At 40.5% G+C, this 17,584-nt stretch overlaps 1 protein-coding gene and 1 long non-coding RNA gene across 10 annotated transcripts in view; one reads left to right on the forward strand and one right to left on the reverse strand.

Moving 5' to 3' along the window:
• DOCK10 (dedicator of cytokinesis 10) overlaps positions 1-17,584 on the forward strand; it is a 262,982-nt gene that overhangs the window by 183,068 nt on the left and 62,330 nt on the right. For all 9 annotated transcript variants that reach the window (XM_073877933.1, XM_025890663.2, XM_073877920.1 and 6 more), the window contains 9 exons: positions 83-175; positions 4,227-4,350; positions 4,545-4,666; positions 5,026-5,112; positions 7,940-8,032; positions 8,449-8,567; positions 10,313-10,382; positions 13,737-13,850; positions 15,136-15,207. In XM_073877933.1, the coding sequence (XP_073734034.1) occupies positions 83-175; positions 4,227-4,350; positions 4,545-4,666; positions 5,026-5,112; positions 7,940-8,032; positions 8,449-8,567; positions 10,313-10,382; positions 13,737-13,850; positions 15,136-15,207 (894 nt within the window). The remainder of the gene's footprint in view (positions 1-82; positions 176-4,226; positions 4,351-4,544; positions 4,667-5,025; positions 5,113-7,939; positions 8,033-8,448; positions 8,568-10,312; positions 10,383-13,736; positions 13,851-15,135; positions 15,208-17,584) is intronic.
• LOC141370166 (uncharacterized) lies at positions 73-17,185 on the reverse strand. The gene is made up of 4 exons (XR_012373993.1): positions 17,063-17,185; positions 6,615-6,761; positions 798-918; positions 73-210 (listed from the first exon to the last, which is right to left on the reverse strand). It is a non-coding gene; the product is annotated as an uncharacterized lncRNA (long non-coding RNA).

Genomic DNA, 17,584 nt, shown 5'->3' on the forward strand with positions numbered 1-17,584 from the left:
AACCGAAGAGTTGTGACTTTCTTGCGTGCTCAGGGTTAATTTCAGACACTCATAATCATTCAACTCATAACTTTTTAAACAGTGTATTTATGGAAAACCTGGAGGGCCTCTCTTCACCTCAGCGGCCCACACAGCAGTTCTGCACCATTCCCAGAATCCGGATTTCTCCGATGAGGTAAGGGTCAGGCCTCCACTGCCACCCAGGATCTCCTAAAAAGATGGGTGAGTGGGTCGGGTAATGCACAAAGACAAACACTCTCTCTAGACCACATCTCAGACTGAGGACATGTCTTGGCTGATATTTACTGAAGTGAGATTTAGAAACTATGTTAATTGACAGTTGCTCCAAGAGTTACGTTGCAAATCCAGATGTTTCAACACAAGATCACCCTTCAAAAATACAATGTTTTTATGGTATCATTCTTTTCAAGTCAGAATAACTTTTTTTCTTTTACTTCATTATTCAACATAATAAAGATTATGTTAGATAGCTTTACCAATTAATAACCGCATTTCTTGTCATAATGGAAAGAACATAGGAATAGACCAAGTATGAACCAATACTATGGCTTAGGACCTATCACCCTGAGTGATCTTGAGTGATCACATCTCTGAGTGTGGCATGGAATAAGACCTACACTGGCCAACTCCTGAAACTCTCTTATTATGTGCCAGACACCATGCTATATGCATATATGCATCATCTCAAGTCCCAGAGGGCTCTCCGGAGAAACAGAGCCAGTAGGGGGAGAAATAGATGTATAGATGGGTGGATTTATTATGAGATATTGACTCACGTCATTATGGAGACAGGAAGTCCATGATCTTCCATCAGCAAGCCCGAGACCCAGGAAAGCCAGCGGTACTGTTTGAAGGCTTAAGAGCCAGCGAGGTTATGATGTAGATTCCAGTTCTGGTCTGAAGGGGGCACCAAGGGCAGACAGAGAAGATCAGAGTTCAAGTTCAAGTAGTCAGGCAGAGAGAGAATTCAGCCTCCTGCCTCTTTGTTCTATTCAGGTCCTCATCAGATTGGATGATGAGCACCCATGCTGGGGAGGGCCATCTGCTCTACTCAGTCCTCAGATTCAAATGCTGATCTTTTCCAGAAACATCCTCACAGGCACACCCAGAAATAATGTTCAACTGGCTCTTTGGGCATTCTGCTAGCCCAGTCAAACTGACGTAAAATTAACTTTCCTGTTTCTTGGATAAGGAAAATGAGACTCAGAGAAGTAACTTTGCCAAGGCCACACCACTAATGAGCAATAATCAGAATTCAGACCAGGCCACATGACTCCGGGGCCTCAAGCTATACCACTCTGCTCTAAAATGCGTGAAAAAAACCAGTCGGGCCAATGGTAAATTACTCTACGCGTGTCAGCTTATATTATAAAGAGATTCAGACAAACAAGCGTTAGTGATTAAATTTAATTTCTGACCACAAAGCAAAAGTCTGAACTAATGCAACCTGCTGATACGGTGTCGGGGATTAAAAATATCACATCTTTCCCTGGGTTTCTTATGGCTGCTATAGTAAATCACCACAGTTTCGTGGCTTAGAAAAACCCTTGTTCATTATCAGTTAGTTCTGGAGGTCGTAACTCTGAAATGGGTCCCACAGGGCTGAAATCAAGGTGCCAGCAGGCCTGCATTCCTTCTGGAGGTTTTAGGGGAGGCCCCTTGCCTCAACTTTTCCAGCTTCTAGAGGCTTCCACAGGCCTTGGCTGGTGACCCTCTTCCAGAAGTTTCCTCACTCTGACTTCCACTTCCTTTCTCACATCTCTGACTCTGACTTTCCTCCAATAAGGACTTTGTGATTACACTGGGCACTCATGTTAATCCAACATAATCTTTCCATTTTAAAATTCTTAATTTCATCACTTTCGAAAATCCCTGTGAACAGGGTAGTTCACAGATTCTGGAGATTAGGGCAGGGAGGACATCTTTGGGGGGCTATTATTCTGCCTACCACATCTTATTCCACATCAATCATTTTAAAACTAATTGAAGGAACTTCAGTGAAACCACAGACTTCCCTTGACCTTATCTCCCTCCTCCACATCCATTTAATGCTCTTAAACTTTGTTCCCTATAAATTCAACACAGAAGATGAAAAAAATTAAGGTACAGAGCTACCACCATGTTACAGAATATTTACTGTATTGGTTGAGCCCTTGGAAAAGCCCCTCTGAAAGATGTATTCTCTGTAGACGTACAAGATTTTTTTTTCAAAAAAAAAAAAAGATATTCTCACTGTTAACTCTGGCTTTTAATCTCTCTTGCTCGTGTGTGTTTCCCAGAATTCTAATAAAAGCCATGGACTTTTCCACAGGAGAACATGTATACAATGAAAGCCCAGCGAACTCTGCAGTGTAGACTCAAAACTAAGGTTACGTTAATTGCAAAAATTGATAGAAGTTCTTTCAAGGTGATGTTATAATGTAAATATTTGCAGTATTTAAGGGAAGGGTGTTTGCATTCATAGTTAACTGGAATTCTTGAGGGCGTATTGCATTCCCGTATGCTCTTTACGTTAGCCAAGAAAAAGAAAATTTCTTTCTGGTACATGGCTAATTACTGTATATTCTTAAATGTACATCAGCCTTTGTTGCCAGGTTAACATACTGGTATATAAAGAACATGTAAGCTTGTAAATTATTCTAACTGAAAAGCTCTCAAATTTTACCCTTCATCAGAATCACCCAGAAGGCTTGTTACGACACAGATTACTGTAACCCGCCCCAGATTTTTGGATTCCATATGTCTGAAAACGGGGCCTGAAAATTGGTATGATACTTGTTAGAACAAGTTTCCAGATGATGCTGATGTTGCTGTTCCAGGCATAACATTTTGAAAATCAATGTAATAAATCCTTTCCTGAACAATGAGAAAATATGTGCTGGATGGGCAAATGCACAAAGAGTCTCATAAAGAATCTGGCAGATAATCTGCATGGTTTTCTAACACCTTATTGCTTGACCATTCTGGAAACTACCTAGTTGTTGATATTGGGGTAAATGCAGCTTACATGCATGGGTTCCTGAGATTCCAGCATGAAGTAGTTATCAAAAAACATGGTTTCTCATCCTGGAAGATTCTATTACTGACTAGGCCGCAAACTCCTAGTGAGTCAAAGCCCTGTAACCACCTCTAAACTGAGTTCCTACCTCTGTATCATCCTACTTCACAATGTATGTTTCAGAGGTTTGGAAACTGAAAAGCACTATAAAATATAGAGGGTGTCAAAACATTTCTTCTTAAGAAGATGGAGGAGGCTCCTCATTACGTCTGTTCTTTTTAAGATTTTATTTATTTTTTTTTGACAGAGATAGACACAGCGAGAGAGGAAACACAAACAGGGGGAGCTTCAGAGGGAGAAGGAGAACAGGCTTCCCGCAAAGCGGGGAGCCCGATGCGGGGCTCGATCCCAACACCTTGGGATCATGACCTGAGCCGAAGGCAGACGCTTAACAACTGAGCCACACAGGCGCCCCCATTACGTCTATTTTTAATGTATATCAACTTTATGCTTTATATTTATTCGGAAGTATTCTTTATGTAGCTACAACATGACGTCTCCTCAAAACAGCTCATTACTTGGTTACCACAATAACACACTTCATCTATTTTTTGTTCTTTTTAAAAAGGGATAGATTCTGTGCTTAAGTTACATCATTCCCTGCTGCCATGTTTCTCAACACTGTGCCTATGAGTCGCCTGGGGATCTTATTAAAATGCAGATTCTGTTTCCATGTGTCTGGGGCAGTGTCCAAGATTGTGCATTTCTAATGAGCTCCCAAGTGATGCTCACGCACTGGCCCAATGCACACACTGCGAGAGGCAAAGCCTCAGTTCACTCAGCGTATGTTCCTTGATGATAGGTTCTTCAATCTATGTCTTTTTGACACCCTACAGTTAGTCTGTGTGGGTGTGTGTTTAATCCATTCTCTATTAGCATACATTATCAAATGACAAATACCAGGCATTCTAAATTATCGTTCCCCACCACAATAAAGAAGTAAAAATATCAGCCCCTTAATACGTGACTGCTAGCAGGACAGATACTCATTGAGAGTGAAATCAGTACTTTTAACACTAACTATGAAACGTGGTCCTCAGTTTCAGTGAAAGAATTTTTAGAAGGCTGAGTTGCCTATGCTTTGTCTTACCCTGACCTGGGGCAAATGAGTTTCATCCCAGTCCGGCTATTATCTCTTTCTTTGCAGGTGAAAATTGAGCTCCCAACACAGCTCCATGAGAAACACCATATTTTGTTTTCTTTTTATCATATCACTTGTGACATAAATGCCAAGGCTAATGCCAAGAAAAAGGAGACCCTGGAAACATCAGGTACTGACAGGATGTGATGTGAGACAGCATTACATGTCATCTGTGTGACTTGAACTGGAGAGTATTTTAAAGCTCCCATTTATTAAAATTTTTTAGTGAAGTGTTCTATTCATAAGTGACAAGTAACTTTGTTTTTACTGCTCACCATGGAGGTTTGTACTCAGAAGTTTTCTCTTGGTTCTTCCTTTGCACAGTTGGATATGCCTGGCTTCCCCTGATGAAACATGATCAGATAGCTTCTCAAGAATACAATATCCCAATAGCAACAAGCCTGCCTCCTAATTATTTAAGCTTTCAAGACTCTGCAAGCGGAAAGGTATTGAGTGATGTATAATTTAAGAGAAAAAAAAATACATGAGCTAAATGACATGAGGTTATCTTCTGTCTGTTATTTAAATGAACCCAAGGACTGTAGTGTATGCATCCATTGTAGTGGTGAGTTGTGTACCTACAATATTTCAGAGGTCTTGTTTGGTTTGTGGCCAGTAGAAATGATCCATTAGAACGGCCTTCTGATATCACATTGGTCTCCCTCACCAATATTGTCAAATGTATTGCATCTTCTATTTTGCCTCTCTAGAGTCATGTAAGGTGAACGGATCAGGATGGCAAATTAGCATGAGCTATATAACCTGTTTGTTTTCTTTTTTCCAATTACCACACTCTTTTTTACAGCACGGTGGGAGTGACATTAAGTGGGTTGATGGTGGTAAACCACTCTTCAAAGTATCGACATTTGTGGTATCCACAGTGAACACTCAGGTGAGTGTGTTGTCCTGAGATCTCAGCATCTGCTCTAACACGGAGAATCCTCAGGGGGCTCTTGTATTTAGAGGAGGGGACTCACCATTTCCCAAGTTGTCAGAGGGACAGGTGATTGAGAATTGCAAAGGAAGAATAGAGGCATAACTTTATGCCTCTCCCAGGAGAGATAGAATGCCCCAACCCTTCAGCCCCGGGGCCATAAACTGCAGCCTAGAATACCAGACGTGTATGTCTCAGGATGATGCTCCCCTGGAAATATGGCTTGCTTCCACTGACAACATCCAAGTGTTAAAAATGGGAAAAGTCAAAATGAAAGACTTTGGATCTTTACCTCAAAATGAAAAACTTTGGATCTTTACCTCAAAACTAAGTCTGAAGGGCACCTGGGTGGCTCAGTCGGTTAAGTGTTTGCCTTCAGCTCAGGTCATGGGATCGAGTCCTGCATCAGGCTCCTTGCTCAGCGGGGAGTCTACTTCTCCCTCTCCCTCTGCTCCTCCCCCCTACTTGTGCTCTCTCTCTCTCTCTGTAAATAAATAAATAAAATCTTAAAAAAAAATAATTCTGATTCCCAGTGCCTAACTGGTGCTCCTGATGTTGGTGACCATGATGTTGGCAGAACTGCACTGGAGAGTCTCCTTCACCAAATTCTTCCTCAGTGATCCCACACAAGTTGCCTCGTCCTTGAGGTCTTTATTTTGTCACCAGGAAAATGGTGACAATAATATCTGCCAAGGTTGGGCGAAGGTCCAAAATGAGAAACCACATGTGAAAATACCTCAGGAACTGCAAAATGCTATACAAATGTTCTTACTGCTGTTGCTAAATTACCACAGACGCACCCCTTCCCCTGCAAGACAGCTGATTTTACCAGTGTGAAGACTTTCATGATACCAGTTATAAAGTACAAAGCAAATCATTAAGTACACAAACTGTATTTCTCGTTTCTTAAATTCAGTGTGTTGCTAATACTCACTTGCTAAGAAAAAAGAAATCATCCAGGTATTACATACATATTGCTTCAGAATTTGTCTTCATAACCTCTGGTGCCTCAAGCCAAATTTAGTCCTTTTCCCTAGAACTCTATCCAAACTCCTCAAGTCCCACAGAATGGTCCTTCCCCACCCAATCCTGCCTTTATTTACCTCAGAATACCAATCTGTCTTCCTCACACGCCCAGCTGCTTTCCTTCCAACAGGCCAGGTGTCTCTCTCACTCATCACCACTCACCTTTCTCTGCATCCGCTGCCACTGCCCACATGCTCGTTGCCCCGGCGGGACACATTCGTCCTTCATCAAACCCAGTATTTACCTCAGTGATCAATCTCTCTCTCTCTTCGTTCCCTCCCCGCGTCGGCCTGGTCAGGTCCCACCCATCCTTCAGACGCTGGCTCAAATGTCACTTTCTCAAAGAAGCCTCTCTTATTCCCTGACACCTCAGACATGCCGTGTCATCTTGTCATACACCTACGTCGCACCCTGCTTTCCTGTGAAGCACTTACCTAACTGTGATCGAGTAGGTGTGTGTTGACATGGCTGTATGGTGCCTGTCTCCCTGGAATCATGGAAGGACCACAGAGGAAGCGACTGGGTTTTCCTGGGCCTCCACGCTGTCCTCCACGCCTGCCAAGGGTCTGGCACGTAGTCAACTTTCAATGAATAATTGTTAGATAGATGAATAAGTGAAATGAAACTGAAAATATCACACACACACACACACACCGGAACTGAGGGAAACCCAAATCACAGATGTCCTTCTAGAATCAACACATTCCAGAGAAATATCCAGAATGTGTATCTCCACTAAAATTCTGTGTCTCACTTTCTGACTATATAATTCTGACCCTCAGCTCAGAACTTAGAGAATTTCTAAGGTGCCGCCCTCTTCAGGAAATAGCATTAAAGGGCATACTCAGGCCACTGTAACAAATACCACAGACTGGGCAGCTTAAACAACAGAAATTTATGTTCTCCCCATTCTGGAGTCCAGAAGACCAATATCAAGGTGTTGGCAGGGTTGGTTTCTTCTGAGGCCTCTCTTCTTGACCTGTAGGTGGCCATCTTCTTGCTGGGTCCTCTCACGGTCTTTTCCTCTAGGCCAGTACATGTCTGGTGTCTATCTGTGTGTCCAAATTTCCTCTTCAATTTTTTTTTTTAAGTAGGCAGGTCTTGAACTCGTGACCCTGAGATCAAAACCTGAGCTGAATCAAGGGTCAGACGCTTAACTGACAGGGCCACCCAGTGCCCCTAAATTTCCTCTTTTATGGAGACGTCAGTCATATTGGACTGGGTCCACCCTAACTGCCTCATTTTAACATAACTATGTCTTTAAAGACCTTATTTCTAAATATGGTTACATTCTGAGGTCCTGGGAGTTGGGACTTCAACATATGGATTGTGGGAAGACACAATTCAGCCCATAACAAAGGATACAAATCGCTTTTATCTCATCAGGTTAGTGTGAACTTCCTAATTTTTTACTAGCTCAGGCACTGTAAGCCTGAAAATATCCCTGTGCATACTAAGAGTACACCTTCTCATGTGTGTTAAGAAATATGTAAGAAAAATACATAAAAGTCTGTGGGAAAAAACAGGAAGATGAAAAAAGGCAATTTTAAAAAAATGGGGGGAGAGCCAAGAGAAGTGCTTCTCCAGCCACTGTCACGTGACCGAGAAGAAAAGCACACTTACAAAGCCATCACTCAACTCCTTGATAAAGCACCTACTCATCGAGGTATCTGTCCTCCAGAAATACTCATCCTCCATCACCATAATTTCCATATAGCTTACGTGTCATCAGAATTAAACACTTTCTTTGCTGTTTCAGGATCCCCATGTGAATGCATTTTTCCGACAGTGCCAAAAAAGAGAGAAAGATATGTCTCAGTCACCTACCTCGAATTTCATCCGCTCTTGTAAGGTAACATGATATGCAAATAGTTTCCATGTTTCTAGGGCAGAAATAGGCAAGCGAGACACTGATAATCAGTTTCCAATGAGTAGCAAACTAAGAGAGGATTTTTAAATGCCTTATCAATTCAGAGAGTGCATGGTTATTTCTCAATTCCTAAACAGTTTCTGCCTGTTGTTTACAAACCAACATCAGGGTTTTTTCCAAAATAAAAATGATTGAAAATCAGAATCAATTGATTTTAAATTAGGTAATTGCATATTGGGTCCTTGCAACTATGTTCCCATGCCGTGTGCCATGCTAAGTGCAATGAAGGATAAAGCTAGATAGAGGTGAGCTAGAGTGTTCATATTTGAGTTCTGAAATACATCAGAACGTGCTTTAAATTTAATCAGTGCCCTTTTTCTCCCACTAACTTACTACAGAACTTATTGAATGTGGAAAAGATTCACGCAATCATGAGTTTTCTGCCTATAATCTTGAATCAGCTCTTCAAGGTGTTGGTACAGAATGAAGAAGATGAAATAAGTACGACTGTGACCAGGTATCTCTCCCATGGTCTTAGGAGAAGAGATCTTACAGTTCGTGATTGCACAAAACCGTGATGATAACTGAATGGCCACTCATTTGTACATGCTTACATTTCACTTGAACACATGTCTCAAATTTTAAGTATTTTTTCACTCTTGAGTTCTTGCCTTCAAATCTGTTGTTATCATTTGGATAAAGTTTTAGACCTCTTTTTTAACTTTTTCTTTTGTTTTTTAATTAAGCTTTTTATTTTGAGATCATTATAGATTTGCATGCAGTCATGAGAAATAATGCGGAGAGATCCCGTGTTCCCTTTACCCAGTTTACCAATGGCACCCTCTTGCAAAACTGTAGCCCAGTATCACTACCAGAATATTGAAATTGATAGAAACAGGATAGGGAACACTTCCATCACCACGTATGCCCTTTATACACACAATTACATCCCTCATGTCCCCAGCCCCCACCCCTTAGCACTGGTAACTACTAGTCTGTTAAAATTTTAGATAGATAGATAGATAGATAGATAGATAGATAGATAGATAGATAGAGCTAGACCCATAGATAGATAGGAAGGACATCTGGGTTTTTTCCAGTTTGGGGTAGATTTTGGGTGAAGACAAGTTTTTATTTCTCTGAGATAAATGCCTGGTGCCATTGCTGGGTAATATCATAGTTGCATGTGCAGTTTTTAAGAAAATACTGAATTGTTTCCCAGAGTGGCTATACCATTTCACATTTGCACTAGATTTTTTTAAATTTTTCTTTAACTGTTCTCCCTTTAAATTTGTCTATACTACATTCTTCCAACATTTCTAATCTGTCTAGTGACCTTGATGATCCTAATTTCCTCTCTATAGGGATACTGTTTTAAATTAGGTAAAGCATCACATATGTCTAATGTTTATTTAAAAAAATATATTAGTCACAGAATTCTGGAAAAAAAAAATTACTCTTGGCTTTGAAATGTGTCCAGAACTTTCCAAACTCACATGCATATTATTAACCTCTTTCAGAATGAGAGTCTTTAGCCTTGTTTTTAAAGTAGCACCCTGAAGCTCTGGAAAATTAAAGTATGTCTAACAGTCCCACCGCAGCCAGTTCTGGGCCCAGATTAAAAGTCCCCAACTGTGCCTTCAATTGAGGCTCTTTTCAGCATTTATATATGGGTCTTTGCGAACAAGACTCCGAAATACTTCAGTGGATAGATCTGCTGAAATTCCAAGACATTCCAAAACACTACAGCCATGGAGAAACAGGATGTATTAATGTGAAAATAATACCACCACTGCTGCTAGAAACACTTCACCAGCTAAGGAGGGAAATAAAAAACGAAACCCTGAATCTAAACCTAATGGCTTTTTACAAAAGCATTTGTCGTGCCTCCATGTTGGAAGGGAAGCCCTCTTTAAATGGACTATGATAATTAGAGGTTAAAGGTCTTCAATTTTAATCAGGTACCAAAAATGATCCTTTTTCCAAGAAGACAGTGTCAGCAAACTTGCAAACCATAACAGTCTCCAGTGTGATTTTGAAGCCATAGATATTCCTTGTATCTTAGTGTTTAGAGATTTCAACGCTGGAGATGGTTAACAGGTGATACGGATTTTGGGGATCAAAACCTGGGGAGTCTGAAATTGGTTCATGCATTCATTCAGTACCTATTAAACACCCAGTTTATGAAAAACTCCAGTGCCCAACCAAGTGATATTTTCCTGCCTTCTCCAGAAGGGCCACTGAACAGTTTTGTTTTTCCAGGGTTCTGACCGACATTGTGGCCAAGTGCCATGAGGAGCAGCTGGACCACTCCGTCCAGTCGTACATTAAGGTATAAAATCGCCACTTGGACCCTGGGCGTATCCCCTTGTGCTGTGTGGTCTGTCTCATTTCCTGTCTGCAATAAGTGGGATGTTTCTCCCTTTAGCTGGATGGGGCTCACCATGGTAATATCAAGCATTCCCCTTAGCTACTTAGAATTCCATCTCTTTGCTTTGATGGTCAAGATGTATTGTTTAAATGTATAATAACATGTACCTGTGCAAATGAATATTTATATGGGGAGAAAGAACAAAGAAAGAGAAGAGAAAAATGAAAGTATTACCCTCTTTAAGTCCACATTACAAATAAATGCAATTCCTATGTAAAGTTATGGAATATTTTTCTTGTTGGTTTGTTGAATGCTCTGTGTTTCTTCTGTAATGTTTTCTTAGCTCTTTTTATTGTTTTCTCAGGCATTATTTCATTTTCCCAGTTACTGTATATTTGTACCTGCTTCTGGTATGTTAAGTCCTTTATCCTCGGGCATGATCCACTAGCCCATTCCATCCCTGTGCACTGCTTCTTCCAGTGTCCTTCGCCAAATGTTCACTCAGACATGTTCATATTCTCATTTCCAGTTGGCCTATGAATTAATGCCAGTGAACTTGTGATGATGTTTGCACATTAGAGTTCCTGCCTAAATGTCATCTTCTTGAATGAAAAGAAAGACTCCATCCAGAGATAAACAAGAGTAACTTGCATTACTTTATAATGCATAGAGGAGCTCAATTTCTATTTTTTATGTGTAGATTAAACCATTGTGAGACACAGAACTTTTTTAATTGAAAGAATTTATTCCATTAATCTATATGAATAGACATATACACCTATGATTTAGATGTCTAGAAAGGTGACTAGAAAAGAATTTGGGTTTTTTTGCGCTAGAAATTAGTAAAGAAAACAAAGCTTCCTGTGAAATTTCATTCTGGAGTGAATCCCTCTGAGGGATCTTTTACATTATGGTTTTATATCTGCATAGTTTCTAACTGCCTGAAATGTTAGGTATCTTCCCAAATACCCAAGTATGAGCGTGTGCCCTTCCTTAAAATATCCCATATGCCAAAAATAGTCAGTAACTTCACAATAATTTCCCTATGGTATAGTTTTACCCAACGAGATCTACATTTCAGTTGCAGAAAGACAGTTGACCTACAAATGCTTGTTTAGTTTGCTGTCTAAGACAGAGTGGTAGCATACTTTAATCCAGTACTGATGAATTTACATTCAACAGAATCATCTACAGAACTTTCTCTCAGTGCTTAACAAGTTTTCCATTTCAATCACCAAAGGGGCTAAGAAGAAAACAATTCCCCAGTCCATATTACACAAAGGCATCTTCCTTTCAACACAAGTATTTACCTCATTCCAATGGAATCATTGAAGATTGCATTAAGAACTCACTTATGCTGTGACTATTTTTGTGACAGCCAAAGAAAGTTCCTTATGAGAACCTTAAATCAGCTCCCAGGCTCATTCTGTGATGTTCTTGAAAAGGTGTATTGGAATGTATCCTGGTATGGTCTTTATTTTTAACCAGGATGTTTGAAATCTCCTGATGAGACCATTTGATTTTGCAGTATAAGAGACTGCTTATTTAGTTTGCTTTGAAGTGGGTAAAATCCAGAAATATACACCTAAGTGGGATTTCAAGCTTATAATAGTTCCTAAAGATGTTTCATAAAAATGTTTTCACATATCTAAAGTGGACACATCCTAATAAATATCACCTGGAATTTTACTCCAGAAAGAACACTAAACTAGCAAGTGGGAAATTAGATTCTAGTCAAGGCTAAATAGTTAACTTGAGCAATCAGGCTCTCTGGACCTCATTTTTCTCCTCTGTGAAGGGATGGACCTGATGAACATGATTGTGAATCTATGATTCTGTGATTGAACTCCTATGGCAGTACATGATTGACACCCTGACCTTGACCAAGTCTGATTTTTTTTCTTCCCTGTGGGAAAAAGTATTTTTTTAACATATGGATAGATATTAAGCCCCATAACTAGGTGTATAATTAAAACTGATGGGCTGGTACCAGTATATGCTTTGATGTTCTTAAAAGATGTGATATATTCAATGGAATTTATATATATTCAGAAGCAAGCTAAACACCATTTCAAGTTCAGTGGTGCTAATGCTGCTAACTCACCCCATTTACAATATCCAAACTGCACACATACACCATGTCTTTTGCAAAGATGTGTGTCTCTAGTCAATCTAATTAAATGCCGTGGTTTACAGCAATTCATGGCATTGACACATTCCTGTCATGTTCCATGCCAAAATTTTAAAATAAGAATATCTCAGATCTAGTTGTAATGCTATTGGGGCTAAATAACTGTGCATGGGACTAAGTAGTTGGTGATGATATTACCCTCACATGAGTCACAATTCATGAGGGGAAAAAAATCATATTACTCTTGATTTTGGCCAGTTTTATGCATCTCTTAGCTTTGTCTTTCTCCTCTGGGATGAGCTTGGAGAAGTCAGACTCCATCAGAGCAACTTAGGTGTCCATGAGTTGCAAAATCCAAAGAAACAATTATATAGATCCAAATGTGAATGAACGTCTGCTTTGAGTTTCTTGCCTGTCTTCATTCTGATTATAGTGAAGTCTGGGTGGTGAAGATTATGAAGAAATGGCCTTCCTTGAGGCAAACCCAACTCATAAGTAAAATAGTATAATCCAGGAATAAACATTTTATATTTAAAATATGTGCATAAATGGGTATTGATATCCTTAAAATTTATGAGGAAATACTGAAAATTAAAACCATTACATGCATTCAGAAAGGCACACCAAAACCAGTCTTTTGAGAGAAAAAAATGTGAGCAGCATTTGTTATCTTACTGATGGCCAATGTTCATGAACCCTTTGATAGCTGTGTCTAAGTATGAGGTGATAGAAACTGGGCATGTGGGGAGCTCACCTACTGGCCTCTGGAAGGCACCTGCTTCCCCACTTGGCTATTTGAGTGGGTGCTCTACCCTTTCAGGATGAAGAAATGCTACCATGCCACCTGTTACCAGTGGAAGGAAGGAGAAGGGGAAATGTGTCCTAAGTAGGTGGGTCAAAGCCCTCCATGTTTCCTTGAACCTGCTGAATTGCTCTCTGACTCTTTCTTTTGATTTCTACAAAAAGAGTTTCAAGGAGAGCTTAGGTGAGCCAAGCCCTCTCTGTGCAAAGCCCTAAATAGGAACAGTTGTGTACTCCTCTTATCATTGGGCCTTCATTGATTTCATGACAAAATCTGGCATGAACAGATAATTTTGAGATATGAGTTATTCGTGTAACATAATTTTTGAGGTTTTGTTTTTTTTTAAGTCTTCAACTTTTTTCACTTTCTGGATTTTCTTCAGTTCGTGTTCAAGACCATGGCATGCAAGGAGAGAACAATACATGAGGAACTGGCTAAAAATGTGACTGGTCTTTTGAAATCAAATGACTCAACAACAGTAAAGCATGTCCTGAAGGTAAAGAATTTAAAACAATCCTTCAACTGCTGGCACGAGGGATTGTTTGATCTCACCACTGGAAGGCAATAAGACTCATTGATTTCCATAGATCATTTCTCCTGTAGTTTCTAGCATAAGCGTCATAAGCTGTATTGAAACTGTAGTATATAAAAACATTAAACAAAAGAGATCTGTGTCAAAAGAACAGAAGATATAGAATGGACCCAAGTGGAGTCCTTTGACCTAAAGACCGAATAAATAACTATTAAGAATCATCTGAAATACTCAAAAGTGCTAACTGTAGCAAAAATAAAATTTTGGGGGCTTTTAGGCATGATAAGAAGAAATGTACCAACAAAAGGATTAATGATGTATTAATGAATATACTGACAACAGAAAGGAAGCAGACAAAACAACCCCGGTTTGACCGCAGAAAGTTGAAACACATGCATTTGTAAATGGTACATAAAGAAGAGATGGTGAGAAGCTTATAAAGAGATAACTCTAAATTATTATAGAAGAACAGACTTAGTCCCTAGCTAAATTAATTATCTATCATGACTTGACAGATGTTTGATTGATTAGTATGTAGCTGGAAAGAGAGGGCGGGATCAATAAGCATCAACATGAGTTCCCTAAATTCAAATTATTCTAGGCCAAGCAGTTTGTTTAGTCTTATGAGTATATTCATTCTGTTCATGCAACAAAGATGTTCCAAGTACCCGCCACGGTCAGGCACCAACCTGGTAGGCATCAGAGAATAGAATAAAGATCTCTGCCCTTGGGAAGCTTGCATTCTACTGGGGGATAAAAACAATAAACTACAGACATAATAACAAAATTAATGAAATTGTATATTAGAAAGTAAGAAGTGCTATGGGAAAAGAAAATGTTGAGCCAGTAAGGGGAACAGGGAGCACTGGGGGTACAGAGTGAGGTTTGCAGTTTAAATAGAATGGTCAGGATAGAGCTCATGGAGAAGGTAATCCTCGAGCAAAAAATGCAAAGAAAGACGGGGAACTGGTCATGTGAATGCTTGGAGAACAGTAAAGGTAAAGGGGAGACATATATAAAATTACAAGGCAGCAGCATGCCTGGAGTGTCAGAGGGACAGCAGAGAGGCCCGTGTGGCTGGAGCCAAGTCCATTTGTGCAAGCTGGACAGTCACGTGTGTGCAGTTGGCCCATCCATTTCAAAGAATACATTTTAAAATCAAGATTTTATAATATTACATGTTGTAGAGCACAGAATCATCATAATTTTGCTACAACATAATAAATTTCTTACTGTCTTTTTCTAATAGCACTCCTGGTTCTTCTTTGCAATTATCCTAAAATCAATGGCCCAGCACTTGATTGACACAAATAAAATTCAGGTAAGATTATAGGTAAAATAATATTATCCAACAATTGTGCTGATGAATATGTTCTCATCAGTTCCATTTTTATTTACTTCATAAACCTTAGCAATTTATGTTAATTGCTTTTTAAGTGGGAGAAATGATTGTGTGTGTCAGTACAGGTCCTTCAGAAGCCAGTGCAAAATGATACAAAAGGACCAGGAAGTTCTGACACCTGTAGGAGGAGATGGGGAAGGAAGGAAGGAGGGGAGGGTTGGCCAAAAATCGCTCTGCAGTGGGAAGATTTTGGCTGGGCCAGTGGACAATCTGAGAGCAGAGAATGTTTGTTAGAAGAGTCCTGCATGGGACAGATGGTCTGGTTCTGGTGTCTCTGCAAGCTCAGTTATTAGCTTGGAGCAGCCTCGGGAGAGTGTGGCCTTGGCATGAACACTTGAGAGGATCCCAAAGTTTTAGCAACTATTTATGTTCTGCCCAGTAGATTTTTGTCTTGAAGGAACATCTGAGCTGTGCATATCCATGGCTGCCACAGTCCTTGGTTTGGACCACATGTCACCCAAGTTCCTGAACGTGCTCTTCCACGGTTCCCATGGGCCTCTCTTCCTGAAAGGAAATTGACAAGAGGGAGGCTAATGGAATTACCTATAACTCCTGTCATGGTAGTATGTCTCAGGACCCTACCTGATCTCATCATCTCCCTCCTCTACTGTCCATTTTTGATTCCTCTCACCCTCAGCCAGCAGCTCTGAAGGTCTTGATGACTTACCACACTGTGGTGTGACCCAGCCCTCAATCAGAGTGGTCCAGAGTGGTCTCAGCCTCTGATAATCACACTCTACTCAGACTTCGTAGTTACGGCTGGGTAAGGGGGATCAAGAAAGACTCAAGTGGATTGACCACCTGAGCTCCACAGAAGTTTCTCTGAACTCCCATAGTGGGTAAGACCAAGGGGAAACCTCTGACTCTACCCCTCTGCCACCAAGAGAGTAAATCAGAATATTGCTTGGGGTGAGGATGGTGGTGAATATTAATACCATCTTCATTTACACTCTTGGTCAGGAAGGGGCAGTGTCAGACATTTCCACTTGGCTTTTTACACTAGGAAAGCTCCACAGGCCAAACATCCAGTGTAAGGCTACTCTAAATGCTAATTATGTCAATGCATAATGTATAATTATATATTTGTACCAGGTAAATGACTGTTGGGTGGATCTTTGAAGCCAGCGGACCCACTATTAACAGAATTTTAGTCAGGACTCTTATTGATCCCTATAAGTTCTCACTCTAACAGGGTGAATGTGATGATTCTTTTGGCCTTTGGATATCATTATCAACTCAGATCTTGTGTTTAATAGTGCTTGAAATATATGAGTAATCCTCTCCCCCTAGTGTGGTCACCTGAGTAAATGGCTATAGGGTCCTTTGTAGAAGGACTGACAGATTCATTACAGTATATGCTTACTGAAGTATTGCAGGGGGTGTCTTTTAGAGACTTTGTCTCTTCTTCAATCGGTGTGTACCAGATCTGAAAATTGACTCAGGTCCAGGAACAGAGAAAGGCATCATCAATATTTTTTGGAGCAAACATCCTCATCTTCTGATAATCCATTCTTGCCCTCTTAGTGGGTTAAACATTGTCATTGTTGGTTGCTGTCTGTTTTTCCCTTAGGGATCCCCCCCCACACATTATTAACTAGCTCTACAACTCCCTGAGAGTCTAGCCCCCTTGGCTGTCCTCCAGCCTTGCCATCTGTTAGGATAATCACAGCCCTCTGGCTCCTGGAGTTTAAGTACCATCATGTGGCCTCTGTTATTTTGGTGAAGATCATCTGCATGGCTGTTAGCAAGCCAGCACTGTGACTGCCCATCTCACCTTCAGACAGGAGACCACTGAACTTCTGAGGGATGTCGGTCCCAGCACCTTCTTGATGGCTTTGGTGTGGATGGTGTGTCTCCCGGACCTTCCTGTAGAACCTGATCCTCCAGTGGGTCTTCTGGTCCCAATATATGCATTCCTACATGTCCACTTTCCTGTGGCCTCTTTATTACTTCCTCTGTCATCTGCCAGGGCACCTCAAGCATTCTCATTTTCCTTTGCTTGGAATGTGCTATCTCCAGGTTCTAAGAGCCATCCTAACAATGAACAGGATTATTTCATCACAAGTCCTGGTAAAGTGCCCCCATGTCAATGAGTTTTAGCTTATTCACTCTCCTTTCTGGCCCCCTTGATCAAAACACATTTAACATTCAATCTCAAAGGAACTCCCGTGGCTCCTGCCTGGCACAGGCCAGCTCTTACAGCTCCTTGGGGTATGCTCTCTGTCTTATCTTCTTAAGCACAGCAGGTTTATAGCTGGGTTAAGCTGGGACTTAACCCCAGTTATTGACCTGAGCT

This window comes from Callorhinus ursinus, unplaced genomic scaffold (genome assembly GCF_003265705.2).
Source record: "Callorhinus ursinus isolate GAN/ISIS: 27379988/994484 unplaced genomic scaffold, GSC_fseal_2.0 scaffold2, whole genome shotgun sequence".
Taxonomy (NCBI): Eukaryota; Metazoa; Chordata; class Mammalia; order Carnivora; family Otariidae; genus Callorhinus; species Callorhinus ursinus.